The sequence below is a fragment of the Anguilla rostrata genome, chromosome 6, assembly GCF_018555375.3.
Source record: "Anguilla rostrata isolate EN2019 chromosome 6, ASM1855537v3, whole genome shotgun sequence".
In the NCBI taxonomy this organism is placed as follows: Eukaryota; Metazoa; Chordata; class Actinopteri; order Anguilliformes; family Anguillidae; genus Anguilla; species Anguilla rostrata.
In genome coordinates, this window is record NC_057938.1 from 43,785,814 (window position 1) to 43,805,942 (window position 20,129).

General features: G+C 46.1%; 1 protein-coding gene across 8 annotated transcripts in view; it reads left to right on the forward strand.

Moving 5' to 3' along the window:
* LOC135257299 (unconventional myosin-VI) overlaps positions 1–20,129 on the forward strand; it is a 66,402-nt gene that overhangs the window by 19,462 nt on the left and 26,811 nt on the right. For all 8 annotated transcript variants that reach the window (XM_064339895.1, XM_064339903.1, XM_064339902.1 and 5 more), the window contains exons 3-16: positions 579–648; positions 1,163–1,236; positions 2,371–2,500; positions 2,947–3,052; positions 3,227–3,282; positions 3,395–3,492; positions 5,082–5,246; positions 8,057–8,137; positions 12,152–12,332; positions 13,509–13,653; positions 16,357–16,514; positions 17,023–17,114; positions 17,688–17,760; positions 19,617–19,744. In XM_064339895.1, coding sequence (XP_064195965.1) covers positions 579–648; positions 1,163–1,236; positions 2,371–2,500; positions 2,947–3,052; positions 3,227–3,282; positions 3,395–3,492; positions 5,082–5,246; positions 8,057–8,137; positions 12,152–12,332; positions 13,509–13,653; positions 16,357–16,514; positions 17,023–17,114; positions 17,688–17,760; positions 19,617–19,744 — 1,557 coding nt within the window. The remainder of the gene's footprint in view (positions 1–578; positions 649–1,162; positions 1,237–2,370; positions 2,501–2,946; positions 3,053–3,226; positions 3,283–3,394; positions 3,493–5,081; positions 5,247–8,056; positions 8,138–12,151; positions 12,333–13,508; positions 13,654–16,356; positions 16,515–17,022; positions 17,115–17,687; positions 17,761–19,616; positions 19,745–20,129) is intronic.

The window sequence follows — 20,129 nt, forward strand, 5'->3', positions numbered from 1 at the left end:
TGCGATGCTAATGGTCTCTTCAGCTGAAAGGTTAATGATCAGCACGGTCATGACTTAATGACAGTACATCATTCAAATCTCAAACCTGTGCTTCCTGGTTCCTTTCTCTGCTGCTTCTTGGACCTGGATGGCCCTGCGTTTCCGTATATATGCGTAATAAAGGGCGTGAACAGTATTTTCCATAACATGGCTCCCTCTCCCCGACCTCTCCCTCCACCTGGCTGTGCTCCTGTTCCAGACTCGTAACGCCATCACACCCCTCTCTAACACACCGCAAATAGCCCCCTTTAAAAATGACCCAAGTTCTTCTGTGAAGTTTTCCATCTGCATTCCTGCCTACGTAATCTCCTCTGGCATTAATCAGGGTATTCATGGAGTGGCAGAAAGACGGCCCTGGTAGAGTGTGGTAAACCTAACTGAGCCTTCGGGACCTCAAGGGCTCGGTCTGCACACGCTCCGTAGTCTCGTGTTCAGACTGCTTTTGTTGGAGCGCTGACATAACAGAGACTTAAAGTGTTTTTATGAGTAGCTATGGAAACCAGCACGTCACTTGTCTTATTTTTGTGGTTGCTTTGCAGACCTTTCTGGCTCCGGTCAACCAAGTGTTCCCCGCCGAGGATGATGTCAACAAGCATGTGGAGGACAACTGTGAGTGCTCGTCTTAGGTGTCCCTTTAGGCTAAATGCATCAGAATAGTTCAGTCAAGGATTTACAATGACCTGTTTGACTTTATGAGCGCTGCATACAGAGATGAATGACCTGAGAGCAATAAGACCGGTCCCATGATCCTGCAATCATATAAAATCTATGTGACTGTGGATATAGCTGTTTTTATAGCTGTTAGCATTTTCCTTTTATGTAATTTTTTATTTTAGATTAGATTTAACAGAAATGTGATATGCAGAGCCTGTTGTGGAGGTTCCCAGGTTGTTAGAGTAGCGATATCTAAAGGTGAATATCAGACAGTGCACACTTGTGTTAGGCTACATGAAGTGTGTGAGAATATTTTATAAGGGATTTTCTTTGTGTTGCTCATTCTCTTGTAGTACTTCTCACCATTTCAAACTTGCAGGTCCTTCTCAAGCTTGATATATCCTTTTAGGAGTTTTTGACTTAATTACATTTTAAAATCTGCTTGAATATAGTTGTTTGTTTCTTACAGGTTCTCTCATGTACTTGAATGAAGCTACACTTCTAAACAATGTTCGTGTGCGCTACAGTAAAGACAAAATTTATGTAAGTATGCGTCTTCCTGGTTATTGATGTTTCACAAGGAACTTTCTCCACCTGTAAACCAGCAGTGGCCTTCTACTCCCCAATAGTCAGGATCTTTTAAAGGGAACCACACTTAAAAGAGTGGAGCAAAGCTACGTTCATCTCTTTGTGGAAAAAGTTGTCTTGCAGCAGCACCCACACCAAATCTGTATTCTTCAAACTAAGCATCAGCATCCTGAATGAAGAAATGGCAGTGAACGGCCCTTGAGTGTCATCACCCATAGTATACAAATATGGAAGGAACCCAGAGGGAGGCTTTGTTTTACCCACAATGCTTTGCTCTAATCAGAAAGGGCCATTCCAGTGTTGGCCACGCCTGCGGTTCCTATGGTGTGGTGCGACTGGTACGGGCCAAAGCCTGTCACTGCAGGGTTCAGGATTGGATAATCCCTCATTGTTTTTTTCACACCCCCTCGGCCTAACATTTGCTCCACACGTTCACGACTCAATACTACGCAACGTGGCTTGGATTTTTTTCTCTCGCTGCATAGCCCTTCACAGCGTGGGTAACAGGAGAGTCTCCGTGAGTCATCACGGTTTCGAGCTGTGATGTCACCGCCGCCGCGCGGTACGCCACTCGTCGCCAGCTTCGCGCTCAAGCTCCGCCCCCACCCCCTTCTTTGGTCCCCCCCACACTCCTGTGACCAGCTGTGTTATAACATTTACCCTGTGATGATAATTAGGTCCCTTGAAGTCACGCAGCTAACACTGCCGGCAGGCAACATTATGGGAACTTGGTCACACGGCACAAAATGTGTGGTCCATCTCAGTTTGGACCAATCGTGTGCACCTGGGAAACATCAACTGTTTGAAAGGCCAGTGGACAGGCAGAGGTCACGTGTGCAGCATTCAGTAATTTATTTTGGACGTTACATTTTTCTTAGCAAAATTCCCAATAAAGGATTCTCTGTCACATTTTTGTATTTCTCTTTCCATATTGTTGCCAAAAATCTCATTGAATCAGTGCTTTTAATATAACAGAATATTGAGGCGAGGGTATTGGATAACCTCAAAATGCTGTGGAAGTATTCAATTATCTTTGGTTTGTGGTATTGGACTCTTTCAGCGCACTAACCTCAGGATTCTCCTCCTCAGACCTTTGTGGCAAACATCCTGATCGCGGTGAACCCCTACTATGACATCCCCAAGCTCTACTCCCCCGAAACCATCCAGAAGTACCGTGGAAGGTCACTGGGCACGCTTCCTCCTCACGTCTATGCAATCGGTGAGTTGTCAGAGCATTATCGAGCAGATATATCATCTTCTGACAAGGTCCTCAAAAAAGCATCTGTGGCTTTGTGACTGTGACACTTTCCCTGCTTTCCACTAGAGGGCAGCATCACTGTAATGAATAGTTATTCAGGTGGCCTAATTGTAATGTTGTAATGTAATCCCCAAGAAACAAGGTTTTGTGGATTTTGCTCATGTTTGAGTACATTTTTGATGGCACCACAGTTCATGAATTGTGATTGTGGTGGGTGTGGAGGGTATTTTTAGAGATCAGAAATTATGGGGAACCTTGGCTATAAAGGAAAAACAACCATAAATATATTTGCCAAGAGGCCTGTTATCAGAATGGATTTAGTTTTTAAAAAAAAGGTGTTGAGTGATTTGAGGACAACCACAAAGTTTTCATTTCCCCTCTCTCTCTATTGCCCTTCTCTTCCTCAGCGGACAAAACCTACCGCGACATGAAGGTACTCAAGATGAGCCAGTCCATAATTGTGTCTGGAGAGTCTGGAGCAGGGAAAACAGAAAACACCAAATTTGTACTCCGGTAAAAATCCCTCTGTCTGTGCAAACAGAAGACAATCTAATATCACCCAAATGATATCTGAGTTAAAATAGACAGTAGAATTGTGCTGGGCTTTGTATTTCTGAATCATACAGAGATTTAAATTTCACGTCACATTTTCCGATCACATCTTCTTGTTTGTATTGTTATTTTCAGGTATTTGACATCATCTTATGGGACTGGTCAGGATATTGATGAGAGAATAGTGGAAGGTAAGAATACATTTTAATTTTATTTTGCTTGGATAGCCATGAATTGCATTGCGGTAGCTTGTTTTATTTTGAGGCTGGTCGCTTTGTAACTGTTGTGCTTCTTTAATTGCAGCTAATCCACTCCTTGAGGCCTTTGGAAATGCAAAAACTGTCAGGAACAACAATAGCAGTCGATTTGGAAAGTTCGTAGAAATCCACTTCAGTGCTAAGGTACCGTCACTATTCTTCTCAATGCTCTGTGAAATAAAACAGCATTAAGCTAATGGAGAACATAAAAACTGAAATTGCTAGAAATGTTTTTGAAAACGTGGGAATGAATCATTCTCATCGTGAGCAGGCTCATTGAGCATGACATCGACAAACTTGTGCGCCGCGCTCCGATACGCGCAGATAATGTGAGTTGTGCAGAACGTTCTGCTCTTAAAGAATTATAAAACGATCAATAAATAAATGTATTTGTTTAGCACCTTTTCACACATGGATTGCCGCACAAAATGCTTTATAGTAGACAGACGGAACGTGTAAAATAACAGTAGAAGACTAGAAAAAAGAATTAGAAAATGGTAAATACAATTTAAAACAACATTAAGAACACAGTAGACAATTGAGTTTTAAAAAATAAATAAATAACAACAGAGAATAATAAGTAACAAAGCATGTGTAAATCAAAGCAGCCATTTATGAAAACTACAGAGAGAAAAAAACAGTTTAAAAAGAACATTAAGAAGATGTCAGAAAGACAAGATAAAAAGAATTCAACGATGAAAGAGTCTGCCTCTAATCTGAGGTGTTCTAATTAAAAGCCGAGTGAAAAAGATGGGCCTTTAGTTGTTTTTTAAGACTGTTCACAGCGCTTGCATGTCTGGTTTGTAATGGTTGGGTGTTCCACAGTCTTGGAGCATAAAAATTAAAAGCTGCCTCTCCACCTCTTTTTTGTTTTACTTTGGGTATACTGAGTAAGTAGGCCTTAGAGAATCTGAGCTAGGCTCGACTAGGAACATATTCAGACAGGCAGTCTCTGATGTATGCAGGTGCTAAACAATTAAAGGCTTTAAAAAACAGCAAAAGAATCTTAGAACGATTATAAAGGAAACAGGGAGTCAGTGTAGTGTGGCCAGAATAGGTGTAATGTGCTCTCTCTTCCTTGTTTTAGTCAATACTCTGGCAGCAGCTATTTGTACCCGGTGAAGTCGGTCAGTTGTGTTATTTGGCAGCCCAGTGCATTACAATAATCAAAGCGGCTAAAAACAAACCCATTAATACATGTTTTTTTTTTTTTGCATCATGCAACGTAAGAAAAGATCTCACTCGTGCAGTGTTCCTGAGTTGGGAAAAAAAAGGCAGTCTTAATAATAACATTAGCGATATGTGGTTTACAACTCAGGTCAGAAGGTTCCTTACTTTATGCTTACTCTGTTGACCTTTGTTTTTTCCTCATTTAATTTATGAAAGCTGTTGGTCATCCAGACCGTGATTCTAGACAGACAGTAAATTGAGAGAATGAGTGTCATCAGGTTCTACAGAAATGTACAATATCATACGTGCGTCATCTGCATAACTGTGAGAATTGAAAAATGCAGACGAAGGTGGATTGATTGCAGTCTTAAGTGGAGCACATTACGAGCCAGGTGTAAAAGTTCAGCTCTCCAGTACCAACTTCTATGCATCCCTCCACTCCAACCCCATCAATGAAATTAAACGGTGTCTTTAACAGTCCTGTCTTTTTGTTAGAAGGAATCACTATTTCCTTAATATTTGCTGGCGGTCACATTAGTTGAATTTCGTATTTATTTGTTCAGAATGCTGTGGTTGGTGGGTTTGTGTCCCACTACCTGCTGGAGAAGTCCCGAATCTGCACGCAGGGCAAAGAGGAGAGGAACTACCACATCTTCTACAGGCTGTGCGCTGGCGCGCCCGAAGACATCAGCCAGAAGTTTCACCTCAGCTCCCCGGACACCTTTAGGGTGAGAGACTGCTTGCCATGCCCTTATTCTTTCACAGGGGATCAGCACATTATTGTTTCCTGCAGCCAACAGAGATTGTAAAGCAAATTTAGTTGAAGTTACTATTGGTATGATAGGCCAAGCTGGTGATCCGGGTGTTTTTAATGTTATACCTGTACTGGCCACTAGATGGCGAAGTGGGATCTCTGTGAACGTGCTCTCGGATTCAGAGCGGTCTGGAATTGGCACAGTTTCCTGCAAATCAGCGACTCTCATTTCTGCGCATTTAATAAATGACCGTGTCTGTTGCTAATAGGTAGAGGTCCCCTTGGAGACCGTCCAAATGATCCAACCCCCCAGAGTGTCTTCAGCCCTTCAGCAGTAATGTTTGCTGTTTATTTGACGCAGGACGTAATGTGCTATTGACTCGACGGTGTGGCACCGACATCATTCGTCCTAATGGGACTTTTGTCTTGACATTTCTGCTGTAGTCTAATTAAACAGCTGACATGTATCCTGACCTTTGGAGTACTTAACTCTTCCCACAGAGCAGGCTGCTTTCCAATATTTTGTTTTGCTGTCACTGGGCGGTTTAACCTTGTCCTATAATTAACACAATGCAGCTGCTTTTAAGCTTTTTTTTTATTTCTTATGTTTGTGTTAAGTTGGGGTTTGAATCTTCTGGGTCGGTAAAGAGAGAATTGTTGCATTGGGAATAAAATGACTCAAGCCAACATATGGAACAAAAAAAAGCTCTAAATTGTTAATTTCTTCCCCAGTGGCAGTTCTTTTATAAGGATTTTTCTGTTACCATTCTTTAAAGTTCTCAGTGAGCTATGCTGGTGCTATGTTATACTGCATATTGCTTTTGCAAGCAAAGTCAAAAGAAACATTATGTGCTTAGATTCTACAATCTTCCCATGATTCTATCAGAAAAGGGGAATTAGGGTGGTTCCAATTATGTGTGGATTTCACAGAAACTTGACACAAATTTGATCCACTCTGGTCTGGCTCCAGGAACCGAGTGTTTCTCAAGTACTTAGTTTGAAAGGGCAAAGGTCACTGAGCTGCCTTAAGCCTGAAATATTTTCAGTCTGTGTCTCAGTCAATTGTGCACAGATCTTGTTGAAAGTTGTTCTGCTTTGCTTCAATCCTCCTTTTTAAATTCCCTGTTTCTAACGGCCACCTGTCTGTGGATTTTGTGCGATTCAACATTACACACACAATGCTCACTAATGCAACTCATTACGTTTCGCTTCATTTAGCAGACGCTCTTATAAAGAGCAACTTGAAATATAGGAGGGACATAAGCGCATTCACCTGATTGGTACTGTATGACCATTAGCGCCTATTGTGTCATAGGTCCCCATAACCCCTCATTTTATAATCACACATTTATCATCACAGCGTTCACTCGATATTTTTTAGTTTCAAGTTCTTAAGCGCATGTACACTTCTCCTTCATCTAAAATCCTATCCGTTGTGTATTCTTACCATGTCAATATCCTATACAATGATTAATTTATAAGTAAATACATTGTTTGTGTCACACAGTCCTTTTTTCGAATACGTGTGTACATTTCGTCCAGTTAATTCCCTCAACATCCACCGAGGACCGCCTCATGTAATATTTAGGGTCTCGTCCAGGCATCATCGTTTGTGTTTCGGCTTGCTTTCTGCTGCCTCGGTGTGTCAGTAATTGCAAGTATCGAAGCCCAATGAACGTTAAGCGGAGTCGTTAAGCGGTGGATTGTGCAGCGGGATAAGAGCGCAGTAATGGCAGGACCCCGCGCCGCTTTCTGATTGGACGGGGGGGGGGTGAAAAGGCTGCTCTTAGCGCAAGATTAGCATGGAGGCCACGCGGCGATCCTCGCAGCTGCTCCCTGGTTGAGGAGCTCATCCCGCATCGTCTGCGAGCCGAAATTGTGTCTCTCGCGGGAACCAAACTGCTTTTCACCCCACCGGGTTTTCACACCTTTCTTTTTTTTTTCTTTTTTTTGCGGTTTCCTCTTACGGCTGTGGCAGGTGCCGAAAAAGCCATTAAAATGCAGGCGGAGACCTTCCTGGAAGTTAGAAATGACTTTTTCGGCGAGGCCCGGTTCTTTAAAAATCCTCATTTCCCCCCCATGCTCAGCACCCCGGGTGGACAGGGTGCTAATTTGTCCTTAACTTTAGCTCGCAATTAAATGCCGGTCTACATTTTTCCCAAACCGTTTAACAAGTTGTACATTCTCCCGAATTAACAATAGAACATTGTGATGAATTTATTTGTATCTTTGATGTTGAAGCTGAATGATTTATTTATTTGATGCTCTTGATGTTCAATCCAGGCCAGTAACAATTTATTTATTTATTTATTTTTTTAGTGTGACCCACACTGACTATAGCTTCAGCAACACATCTAGACTGGGTGTGATATAGAGCCCATTAATGAAGTGTAATGACTAAGTTGTATTTTTTCACGGTGTGTCTTTAAATGTTAGAGTCTCCTGTTTCCGTTGCAGAAACAGTGTTTTCACTCTGCCACGGCCATTCCATGAATAATTTACACCAGCAGTTTTAAGTTTTATAGGTGTGAGCCACAGAAATGGTTTTTCATTTGGAGGGGCATTTGTGGGCCTGAATATAGATCTTTCACCGATCAACCAATTACACGTGCACCTTTTAAAATGCTGGACGATGTACTTGTAAAATTCCACTGCTGCAATTTATTGTGTCCCCTGTTTGATTGTTGATACTTTAAAAAAAAATTGATGTCAGGAACCTCACCAATGTACTGGGTCCCGTGTTTGTAAAACCTCTTCCTTTTTTTTCTCCCCTTTTTGCTGCAGTATCTGAATCGGGGCTGCACCCGGTACTTTTCCACCAAAGAAACGGACAAACAGATTCAGCAGAACCGCAAGAGCCCGGAGGTACAGTACATCTCATTCCCCTCCTCGGGTGCTTGGGCTATCACGCCGCCGAATAGCCGCGAGCCTCACGGGTCGTGTTGCAGGTCTTATCCTCGCTCTGGGTGAATGTACATGAGCAGAGGGGTGCACTGGGGCTCTGCGGAGGAGCAGAGGGATGCACTGGGGCTCTGCGGAGGAGCAGAGGGATGCACTGGGGCTCTGCGGAGGAGCAGAGGGGTGCACTGGGGCTCTGCGGAGGAGCAGATGCATTTCGAGGGCATCTTTTATTCTTTAGTCTTACGCCACTTGTGAGGTATTAATAAGAGCTGTCGGAGTCTACACAGGTCTTTCAGCATCGTTCACTTTGTTTCTAACAAGTGGGCGCCTCCTCCACTTTGACGTTGGCAGAACGATGGGCGGGCACGCTTTATCCGCGCGTCTCCGAGCAACATCGGAAGAACGCACCGAGGAATCTCCGCAAATCTGTTTTCCGTGGGAAAGGATTTCTGTCCATCGCGCAATGGTGGGAGAAGCCCGCCGTCCTCTGTGGGATGAGCGCGAGTCGGACAGCTCTGGAAATTCACGGCGAGTTTGCGGGAAGAGAGGACGGCGCGTGCTTGGCTGCCGATCGCGCTTTTCCCGGGTATATATTAATCCCGCTGAGAGAAACAGCTGGTTGGGCCAGTGAAGTGCGTCAGTTGGTCAGGAAACGGAAGACGCTAGAAGAGCACGGCAGGGACCTGTTGGCCTGTTGCCAGTTTATTGCGCGTGTGCAGCAGAATGTGAAATGTTTTCGAAATTGAACTTGGATTCCAACACCTGTTACCATAAGGAAATTAATTTTTAAAAATAAAGTTATCTAAAATTAGGTGCCTGAAAATTACCAGCCTCGTGCTTATACTTAAAAAGTGTATAAAGTTTAGCCCCTGCAGACTGTGAAACATGTTAAGGTTAAATGTAACTTTGTACAAACGGAAGAAGCCATAGAGATGACTCATTTGGGAAATGGAAGTAACACTCCCCCCTCCCCATTATAAGAATAGTATGAACAAAAAGGCATCTGCTCCCCAAAGCACAGATAAATTTTTAATTGGGTCAGTTAAGTGAATTCATTATCTGTAAGATGGGTTTGTGCATTGCCATTTAAATTGGGCCTGCAGCACCAATTTGTATTTGAAATCTTCTGCATCATTGCGGCATGGATTTTATGCGTGTGTGCTGCATACGTCCAAACGGCACTCGCTAGGCTAACTAGGGCTTTCCCCAGAGACATGAATTTATAGAATGCATGTGCGTGACAGAGCAACCAATTTTACTATCTGCTCTGGTTAGAATATATGGGAAATGAAAGAGGTGTAAGTCCTACAGACTCCAGAGCACAGTTATAACCCCCATTTAACTTCCACAGGGCGCTTTGACAGGGTACAGATAACCGGCAAAAAAATAAATAAATAATAATAATAATAATAATAATAAATTGTCTGAATGGATTTAACATGGTGTATCAGTTAGAATTCTTCATCACGCAAAACGAGTTTGCCGTAGTGGTCCCCTTTGATGAATTATGTAGAGGAGTTTCATTATCGCCGCGCAGTATGCCGCCCCTTCGGGAATCGCGTTATGAATTATTGTTATTTTTATTAGGGATAGCGGGCGAGAGAATTTGCTGGCCGCCTGTTCCCTCGAATTACGTGGATTGTTTGTTCATCCAACCTGCGTCAGGACATCGCCCTCAAAGTTTCCTGCGACGCAGTTTGTCTTTGAAGTATATTTTAATGAATCTATCAGCGCGTCGACAAGTGCGCGTATTAGACCGTGCAAGACGAACATGTAACGCCTCCCCCAGTCGACAGGTTTGCGGCTCTCCCCCCGTTCTGAATATAGATTGAAATAATTCTGTCAAGTGAACTAATACAGTTAGAGTTGCCTCTGTACACTTCTGCTAGGCACGATGTCCGATGCCACCCCACTTACCCCCGTCTCATTGCTCAACAGTACTATTAGAGACCTGAAGTCCTACGGAACTGTACATGCAACAACTCCGCTGGTGGTTTCCGGTGTGCTAAGTGTCAAGCTGACCTCGTGCATTGCAGCGGATGTACATTGTTATTTTTGGGATGCTAAATTGACTTAACTGAGGACATCGCAGTGATGGAAAAGGTCTACGGTGGTAACTGGCCACTAGTAATAGTACTATAGTAAGACACTGTGAACTACTGATAAAAGCCTAGATGTCTTTTAGGTGGTTTGATTATTGCCTGCTTTTGGAGAGCAGCTGGAGATGGCCTTGCTCTTCACAGATGCAGTTTTTGGAAATGCCCAATAAGCATGAATTTAAACATGAAATGCATTGATAAGTGCCAAATGCGGGAGGGGGGGGGGCGATGCAGTAAATAGTTTTATGTATCTGCTAAAAGTCTAGTAATGAGTGTCTTCACCACGGGTGGGGTGTAAGACTGATGAGCAATATAACGCTACTGTCCATTCCCCTGCGCCTGATGAAACAGGTTTTAATGTGATTATTCTGTGCCGCTGTTCATTGCTGATAATCACAAGCTGTGCATCTTTTTATGCTGCTTCTTCTCTGTGTAATGCAGGACAATAAGGGGATCTCTTTCCCTAGCCAGGGCCTTTAAAACACTGTGTGCTTATGACGCAGGTGTTGGGATTCGCTCTCGGTGGAGAGAGAAGTGGAGCTAATGCGTGCATCAGCTTTTAATGATTGTTGTGCATGTTTGTGCAGTGCAGAGGTTGGTGTGCTGGGGTGATTTCCATTGGTGGTGGGGTGTTCTATCCTTTCGTGTTCAGCTACTGTCTTGTACAGAATGTCACAGTGTGGTATTTAACCCTTTGAAGAGTTGTTTGTTTTTTTTGGAATGTTTTTGGAAAGTCAGTGTTCTGGAACTCCATTGCTCTCAATTACCAGTAGTGATTGTTACATCAGCATTACAAAGTTATAATCCCATATTTGAGATCTTACACCTTCAACAGTTAAGCTGGTGATGAGGGACTCAAGATTATTCAGTATATTAAAATGCACCACATGCTGTCAGAGACGACCTCAGGGTATCTGTGATGGTTGAGATTTTAGTTACTCACACATTGTAAAAAGCTGTTTTAAATGTTTCCTGACACAAATAATTATGAATCATGACTTTTCAGAACCTTTGAGTTCTTTTGTGCGCTCACCAACTACAGCATCGCAGGACATTGTCTAAATCAGTTGTGGTTTACCAATTAAATCATTTTGTCTGTTGGTATAAATCATTTTCAGTTGACTATTTGACAGAGTTTCAGTGAATTAATTTCGTGGATTTTATTTGGAAGTTGTGAAATTGTTCAGGGCTGGTGACCTAAAAAAACTTCTGTTAACTGCTGTGTTTGTTTTCCAATGGTGCTGTAGGATTCCCTCATACTGTGACATTCTGCTGGTTTCGGTTTCTCTGTGTGTTGCTTTCTGTCTCTTACCTGAAGTTCATACTGAAACTGTATACATCATTAAAGCTATCTCTCAGCTATGGAGAAGGGCTTAACTGTACTGGGGTTTCTATGTGCAATTTTACATGAGCAGAAATGGGGTTTTGCGATTGCCAAATGCAGGTCAGATTCTACACATAGAATTTACACATATTGGAGATTGCCATGGAAACCCCTTGATTGACTCCCTTTAGAACTAATCTTTCAGACTTGAAACTCAGGATTACTTTTGTTCCCCATTAGCAGTGTAGTTTGGCTAACAGTTTGGACACACTTGCTAATTAGAAATCACCAGGCCATTGCAAATTACAGGTGTTTTCACCAAAACACATCTCATTTGATCCCGCCCAAAAATGAAGTGACTGTTTTAATAGGTGTTTAATTGCAGTGGGCGCAGGAGGAAGGTCAGAATGGCGATTTCATCTACTCCTAAACCTGCGGACGAGTTTGTCTGCAATTTAGTTGTCTGCAGTTTAGCTGAGCGCAACATCAGGACGGTTCGCGTGGACAGGAGGTGAGGAGGAGGAGTTACGGAGGGGCTTTCCTGTGGTTTGACAGCACCTGAAGGCGGGGTCGCTCAAGGACCCGCTGCTGGATGACCACGGGGACTTCAGCAGGATGTGCGGGGCGATGAAGAAGATCGGCCTGGACGACACGGAGAAGCTGGACCTGTTCCGGGTGGTCGCCGGCGTCCTGCACCTGGGGAACATCGACTTCGAGGAGGCGGGGAGCACCTCGGGTAGGGAGCCCGTCGTGAGGGGAGGGAGGGCCCACGCGCGCCCTGTCGGCGGATTTAGCGCTAATCTCGCTCGTAAACCCCGCTTCCCTTTTTTTTTACGAAACGCGGCAACCGGGAACAAATCCCCGGATAAAGAGGCTCAATGAAGGAATAAAGAAAGAGCGCAGGCAGAAAGGAAATGGATTTTCCCGGGCATTGATTGCTCGTGCGAAATTGTGGTGCGTTAACTGTCCTCGCGGTGACATGAAAAGGCTCTTCGCGGTCTTCCGACCAAATTTGGCATAATTAATTTTGAATTAATTTCGGTTGACTGATTATGGGACGTCGCTGTCCTTGCTGAATCTTTCCTGGGCCGGCTCCAGCCCCACTCCAACCTGGCAACTTACCGCAGCTCTCCCTCTCAGACCTCTTAACTCTGCTTGATGTATTGAAAAGCGCAGTAATGTCAACATTGATGGAGTGGGGTAGCCAAGGACTAATGGAAGCCATTTCAGGTTTAAATGGATGAACACTTGGGTTACCTCTCACCGATAAATCACCCCTGAAGCATCACGGTGTAGATCATCATCAGATCTGCATCCTGCTATTGATGCCAAATGAGGTAAATAGGGTGCAGTGTTGCGTTGCTGTTGAATTGCATTACCTCTGGGATTTTCCATTTGCGGTTTGTTTGTGTCGAGTGCGACATCGTTGTTTGTGTAATTAAAAAAGCATCAGCGAGTGGCTTCAGTTAAGTTATAGGTGGAAGGACGCATCGAGCGGTTGTTTATGGGAATTCGGTTTAGCCATTCGTGCGTGCGATCGCCCACATCCCACCCGCACGTGTGCGTGCGACAGGGTTAGAGAGAAATAAAGCCTGCGTGCCTGCGTGGGCCAGGTTCTCTCCACGCTTGGCCGTGTTCGTGTGTTTGTATGAATTACGCAAACGCGCTGACGTGTGTACCTGTACGTATGCTTGTGCGCCTACATGTGTGACAGGGAGAACGAGTGGAGGACGTCTTAAAAACTCTGTGCCTGTGATGGGCCTTCTCTGTATGTAAGCATCTTTTCTGTGTGAATAGCATGTTTTTTCTGTTTGTTTGGGCGTGTGTGTGTGTGCGCATGTGCGTGTGTGTATAATATACATAATATCTGTTATAAATTAAATAAAATACGTGTGTGTGTGTGTGTTGTCAGGCGGCTGCAACCTGAAGAATCAGTCCAGCCAGTCTCTGGAATACTGCGCCGAGCTGCTCGGGCTGGACGAGGATGACCTGCGAGTCAGCCTCACCACCAGGGTCATGCTCACGTCAGCAGGGGGCGCCAAAGGAACGGCAATCAAGTAAGGCCGCCCGCTGCCTGCGCATCACTGCGCGTACATGGCAGGGAGAGTGTGAAAAATGTGTGTTTTTGTTCTGCTCAAAGCCAGTGAGGGGAAGCTATAAAATTCACTGTATTTTAGTAGATTGAACTGGTATTTTATGGAATGCATAGTATCAAATGTCAATCATTTTTTTAAATGTTTCCAACAGTTTTCTTTTGAGTACTTTGTACTCTCATCACCATAAACATGTAACATAAGAATACATGCTTTCCAGTATTGGCTAGTATATCCCACAGCCTCTGAACAGGGGAAGAGTTAATCCCCTCCCCCATTGGCTATTTGAAAGGTTCCGTGATGAGCCATTGGACCGCAGGTGATGCGGTTAGATTCGCACTCACAGTCGCTTTCACGCTGGCGAAGTGTGGCCGAGGCGTTGCTCGGTGCGAAAACGAGCGTGCGGCTCGCGGCAGTCGGAAACGGGTCCCCCGGCGCTAAGAGCCGCCATTACTCCCGCCATCTTTCCCGCCGTCAAAAAGGCGCTTTTAGCATCGACCCCTCGCGATTTTTTTAACCCGCCGCTTTTAATGTGTTTTTTTTTTTGTTAGCAATTTTTACATTATTTTCAATTGCAAGGCGCTTCCATTCTAAGCAAAGCAATGCGGCCTGGCTGCCTTTTAGCACAGCGAGATTGTACCGGTGCCATCTTTAATTCCTCTTTGTCCGATCCCCTCTCGTTTCTATACAAATGGGGGGAATGAAACGCGCCGCGGCATCGGTGACAGAGTACTTTTAGGAAGATGAAGGGAGGAAATGGAGCGGAAAAAAAAGGCGTCGGAGTGAGGCGGTGCTGTCAGAGGAGCGGTGAGAGAGGGTTCTCAGAGGGCCCGGTAAACGGCCGCCTGACTGATCGCATTTCCGACGGAATCCTCATCCGGTGCCGAGCTCTGCTTTGGCAGGACGCGGTGAAATGCACCCGAGGGTCTCACCCCGGATTTTATGCGCCAGTGCGGAGCGCCCGGCCCGCCCGGTTACGAGCGCGTTGGGACGGTCGCCGAGGTCATCCGCGGGGAGCTTAGCGCGCGTTGACAGTTTGTTTCCCCCCCCCCCCCCCGCCCTCCTTACTCCCTTAATTCTGAGATTATGTCTGCCGCCTCCAAGATTGTGCGTCGACTCCAAGATTGTCCTCTGCGAACGCGCGCTTCTCCCGTCTCAAACAAAGAGTCAGCTGGCTTCTGTTTACCTTGGAGCGCGTTTGCGTAGCGCCCAATTAAGGCCGACAATACCGGAGCAGCTGAAAGACTTAAGAGGGTGGTGGGGGGATTTGAACCTGCGTCTATTTTTACAGGTTGCGTAAGGGGGGGGGGAGGCTTCTGTTAAAATTAGTCGGTGGCAGAATGGTGTTAGCCCTTTTCGTTTGAGACGGTGTAGTCGTTAAACGTTTTCACCCCGACTGGGCTCGCACGGGGAAACGTGACAGCCTTCCTGCTGAAAGCAGTGAAAAAAGCTCACGTCTTTGCGCCGAGCAGTGAGAACCTGTCACTAAAAAAATCTGCTTCAGTGCAAACTGGTGATGTGGCAGGTGTGAGAAATATGGAAATGAGCCAATCACCCGCAAGTGGTTTTTGCTCAGGCTGGCCTACGGTTAGATATTGGTCCCATTAATTAATACATGCTGCATTGTAGGTAAAACTTTGATTTGGTGAAGTTGATTTGGTGAAGTTTCAGCCACTGAGCGGGTGCTACCTGGAGTTGGGCATAGAAATGAAACATACCTGCAGGTGGAAGTCTGGGGAGATGTGAAAAGGTAGGGGTAGCTGAGCTAAGAGACGTTGCAATATTTTAAAAATAATTTTAATTTCATTTTCTTGTCAGTCTTCAACATTATAGTATTAATTCCTTTGAAAGGTGCAATTAAACAGTACAAGACAAAGCACTACACAGTAGGGACATCACACCATGTGATTGAAATGCCCCATTTAGATTAAAATATGAGACCGCATTATGTCAATTGAAAACTATTTAGTATGAGTTATGAGATGTAATTAACTGTAAAGCGCAGAAAAATAACCTCAATAAGAATATACAAAATGCGACATTATTACACATAGTAATCTGCACTGTGCAACTAAATGGCAGTCTTCATCACAGGCAAAGTTATTAATGTAATTTTCCCCAGTTAAATTTTGTGCATTGCTGGGTAGCTAGTCTGTGTGGAAAAACTAAAGAGAATTATTTCCTTATTGAATGAGAATGAAGCAAATATCCAATAATCGTTCGGTCTGCTGAGTTCTAAACATTGAGGCTTATTGGGGCTCTGGTGTCCTGAGTTGCTGAAATGCAGTGGTGGCTGCAGTGCTGGGTGGGGGGAGATTAGCAGGGCGTTCGGGATTAAAAATATTCCTTTCTTCCCTGCGTTCTGCCCTTTTTGTCTTTGCTCATCATTAAATTGCCTCCATGGCCGTGGCTCTCCTGCCAGGATGGTATTTAATGCACACTTGGTGTGCCTTTGCTCTGGTGTCTTTGATATGAAAGTGTTTTTAAAGCTAGTTTGTCTTCAGCCCCCCCCAGCTGGGATATCTGGGTCATTTCGGGGGGCTGTTCTGTCTCCGATGAATTCGGCGCATGGGCGTGGCAGCGGGAGGAAGCGGCGCGCTCTGGTCTTGGGTAGAGCCGGGACCCGCTTTTATTTTGACGCCTCGTGCTTCTGTCCCGTCTCCCCAGGGTGCCTCTGAAGGTGGAGCAAGCCAACAACGCGCGGGACGCCCTGGCCAAGGCGGTGTACAGCCGCCTCTTCGACCACGTGGTCACCCGAGTCAACCAGTGCTTCCCCTTCGAGACCTCCTCCAGCTTCATCGGGGTCCTGGACATCGCCGGTTTCGGTCAGCATACCAGCCGCCCCAATCCTCAAACCACCCTCCCCCCCAACCTCACTTCCCCACCAACCCCCACACCCAAATTCAACAGCAAACCATCTTATGATTTTGTTCTGGTGCGGGACACGCTATTTATACACATTGGGCCTCATTCACAAAACATGCGTACGATCGTATTTGATCATAAACTGTGTGTAAGAACATTTCCACGAACAATTCGGCATCTTTTTTTTCTTATCTGTGTATGTTCACGGCTGTTTTCTTATGCTAATCACATGAACAGGATTCCGCATAAAATTTATGAACAGTCAGCATTCATCATCTCATACACCTGGTATATGCACAAATCCAGGTCTGCACACGTGTTATGAATCGCATATTGTTTTTTCATAGGAACATTTTTAAGAACAAAAGTAAGAATGATTTAAGAAATGTTTTGTGAATGCGAACCATTGTTTCTGGGGCAGTACTGTCAACTGGTGAAATACTCAGGCTGCACTTAATGTCTCCACAGAGTACTTCGAGCACAACAGCTTCGAGCAGTTCTGCATCAACTACTGCAACGAGAAGCTGCAGCAGTTCTTCAACGAGCGCATCCTGAAGGAGGTGAGCATGCCGGGGGCTCGGCCCGCGCCTCGTTACCGCCGTTCCACCGCGATGCGCCGCTCCGCTCCGCAATCTTGTATCTCGTTGCCCTCTCTGGGAAGGTTGCTCTGGAACACGCGCGCGCAAAAAAAAAAAAGTCTGTCGGCAACGACAAACTTCGGCGAGCCTGCTGGTTCAGAAGCTTTAATTCCCCGATCTGATATGTTCCAGTGCTGCTCTATAATTCATTCATGGGGCTACCTGAGACAAAGACATCAGACAGGCCAATAAATATTCATTTGAATTCAGATGCTCCAACCGTTTCTCCCACACGGATGTCCTTCGGAACAATTTGCGGTATAATAAAGATACAATAAACAAAGGGCCGGCAGGCTTTTGTTTATTTAGTCGCTGTTTATTTATTTATTTATTTATTTATTCATTTATTTTATTTTTTTTGTTCATTTATACATTTTTCAGCCGCTAAGAGGAGCATGTATTTCTCTGACGGTGTACCAGTGCCAGGAGAGAGTCCCTTGTGTTGAATTAGTGAGTGGCGAGGTGCTGATGGGAAATTTGTGTGTGTGATTTCAGGAGCAGGAGCTGTACCAGAAAGAGGGGCTGGGAGTCAACGAGGTTCACTACGTCGACAACCAGGACTGCATAGGTCCGTCTCCGCTGCGTCCCGCTCACACGCCCAACCCGCTAACCGCTAATCTACCTCCCTGCACGCTCCCCCCTCCTCCCTCCCCACTCCCCTCTCCCTCCCTCCCTCACTCCCTCTCTCTCCCTCCCTCCTCCCCCTCCCCCTCTCTCCTCCCTCCCTCCCCTCCCCCTCCCCCTCCCTCCCTCCTCCCCACTCCCCGTCTCTCCCTCCCTCCCTCCCCACTCCCCCCTCTCTCCCTCCCTCCCTCCCCACTCCCCCCTCTCCCTCCCTCCCTCCCCACTCCCCCTCTCCTCCCTCCCTCCCCACTCCCCTCTCTCCTCCCTCCCTCCCCACTCCCCCTCTCTCTCCCTCCTCTCCCGTCCCCCTCCCTCCCTCCTCCCTCCCATCCCTCCCTCCCTCCCTCCCCACTCCCATCTCTCTCCCTACCCTCCCCCCCTCCCCCACTCCCCCTCTCCTCCCACTCCCCCCCTTCTCCCTCCTCCCTCCTCCCACTCCCATCTCTCCCACCTCCTCCCTCCTCACTTCCCCCCTCTCTCTCCAAACTCCTCCCCCCTCACTCCCCTCTCCCCACCTCCCTCCCCCTCCCTCCTCCCCACCCCTCCCTCGCTGTTCTGCTGTCCTGCTGGGCGCCAGACTCTTTTTGCACTTTTCAAAGTGACTCTTGAAGCCCCCCGGTTACCTTCTGAAGCCGCGAGGTGTGCCGCGCGCGAGGGGTTTAGAAGTTCTGTGAGTCGGACGCTTTCGGCTGCGCGTCTGACCGCGAGCGGCCCCGGGATCGTAATCTGGGGGATTTGAAAGCGGAGAGAACGGCCGAATGATGGGTCTGCACGCGGGAGGGAGAGAGAGATGAAGGGAGGGGAAGGGAGGGAGGTACGGAGCGGCAGACTAAAAGGGGCGGTGTGAAAACCAGTAAATGAATCCATAAATCGATGCGCGCACACAACACACAAACACATACACACACGCATGCACACGCGCGCACACACTCACGCACACACACACGCCCACAGACCATGTCGGCAGTGATGTCTGTCAACACATTCACAACCTTTTTCTTTTTCAACATAAATACAACAGCCATTCCTTTCGAGGAGCATCAGTTGCGCCCTCTTGTTTATGTTCGCAGTGTAACGGGAAAGGTATTCGGGCAAATCCTCTGGCAAAAAAAACTAGCAGAAGAATGAACTTGATGTTGAATCTGTTGCGCAAAATTGCTCCTGGCTCCTGGAGAGTTATAATGGCTGTCTCGGGCCTGCGATACTTTGCAGTGTCATGAGTCAGCGAGACTCCGTCTGCTCAGTTAAACTGGAACAGAGAAAGCCAGCTGTTTGTAGAGAGTGGGCCGTTAGCAGTTTGCACGAGAATTTACGCCGAGACAAACGGGAGTCATCTTAATTATGAAACATTGGTGAGTGTTTTTCGTGAGCTTTGCCATCTCAGCCATTTTGGCTCTGTCACCATTTTGCGTGGTCGCTGGAGCGTTGGTTTCAGCGCTGTTCCATTCTCCTCAAAACATATCCCACGTCGCGGCTGACAGGCTGTCGTCCCTTAATGCAAATGCGCGTTTTGATTGACGGGCCGAGATGTCCTGCTCTGAACTGCGTGTTGTGCTTGCTGTGCTTCGTTTGTCTGGGAGGCAGGCTCTGCTTTCTTCAAAGGCCAGGAGCCTGACATTTATTTCGTTCTATATCTGAGTTTTCACAACATGCTTTTCTTCAGGCCTGTGCTGTATAAATGCTAAAAGGCTAATTAAATACTCGGTGGTGGATGCGCCTGTGTCTTGAATCACTGTTCTGCATGAGACCTCCCCGTTTTACTCAGTACCCTCAGCTTACGGGCCTGGTTTGAACCCACAGACCTGGTGGAGGCCAAGCTGGTGGGCATCCTGGACATCCTGGACGAGGAGACCCGTCTACCCCAGCCCACCGATCAGCACTTCACAGAGACCGTGCACAGCAAGCACAAGGACCACTTCCGCCTGACCGTGAGGACCGCGCCTCTGCTTTTATCTAGGACTTCAGTGCCTCGCAGGGCTGAGGACCGCTGACTGCAGGAGCGGTCCAAAAGCCAATGCTTGTCTCACTGCGGTATTTAGGATTTTTCAGAGACAGGTTTTGAAATCATTTCTGTCAGCCTGGTAGTGAGAAAAGGAAGAGAGGAGTGAAAAGGGGTGTAGTTAAGTGTATACATGTTGTTGGAAGAAATGGGAGGGGGAGAAAGAGAGATTACATTAGATGTTAGCATGGTAACAAACAAAGCTATTGGCGTCCAGATATTTTGTGTTGAATGTCATTTGTATGTTTTTCATTGTGGATTTAAATGATGTGTTTAACTGCCAATGAGTGTCAGTAAGCTAGCAAGCAAGGTGG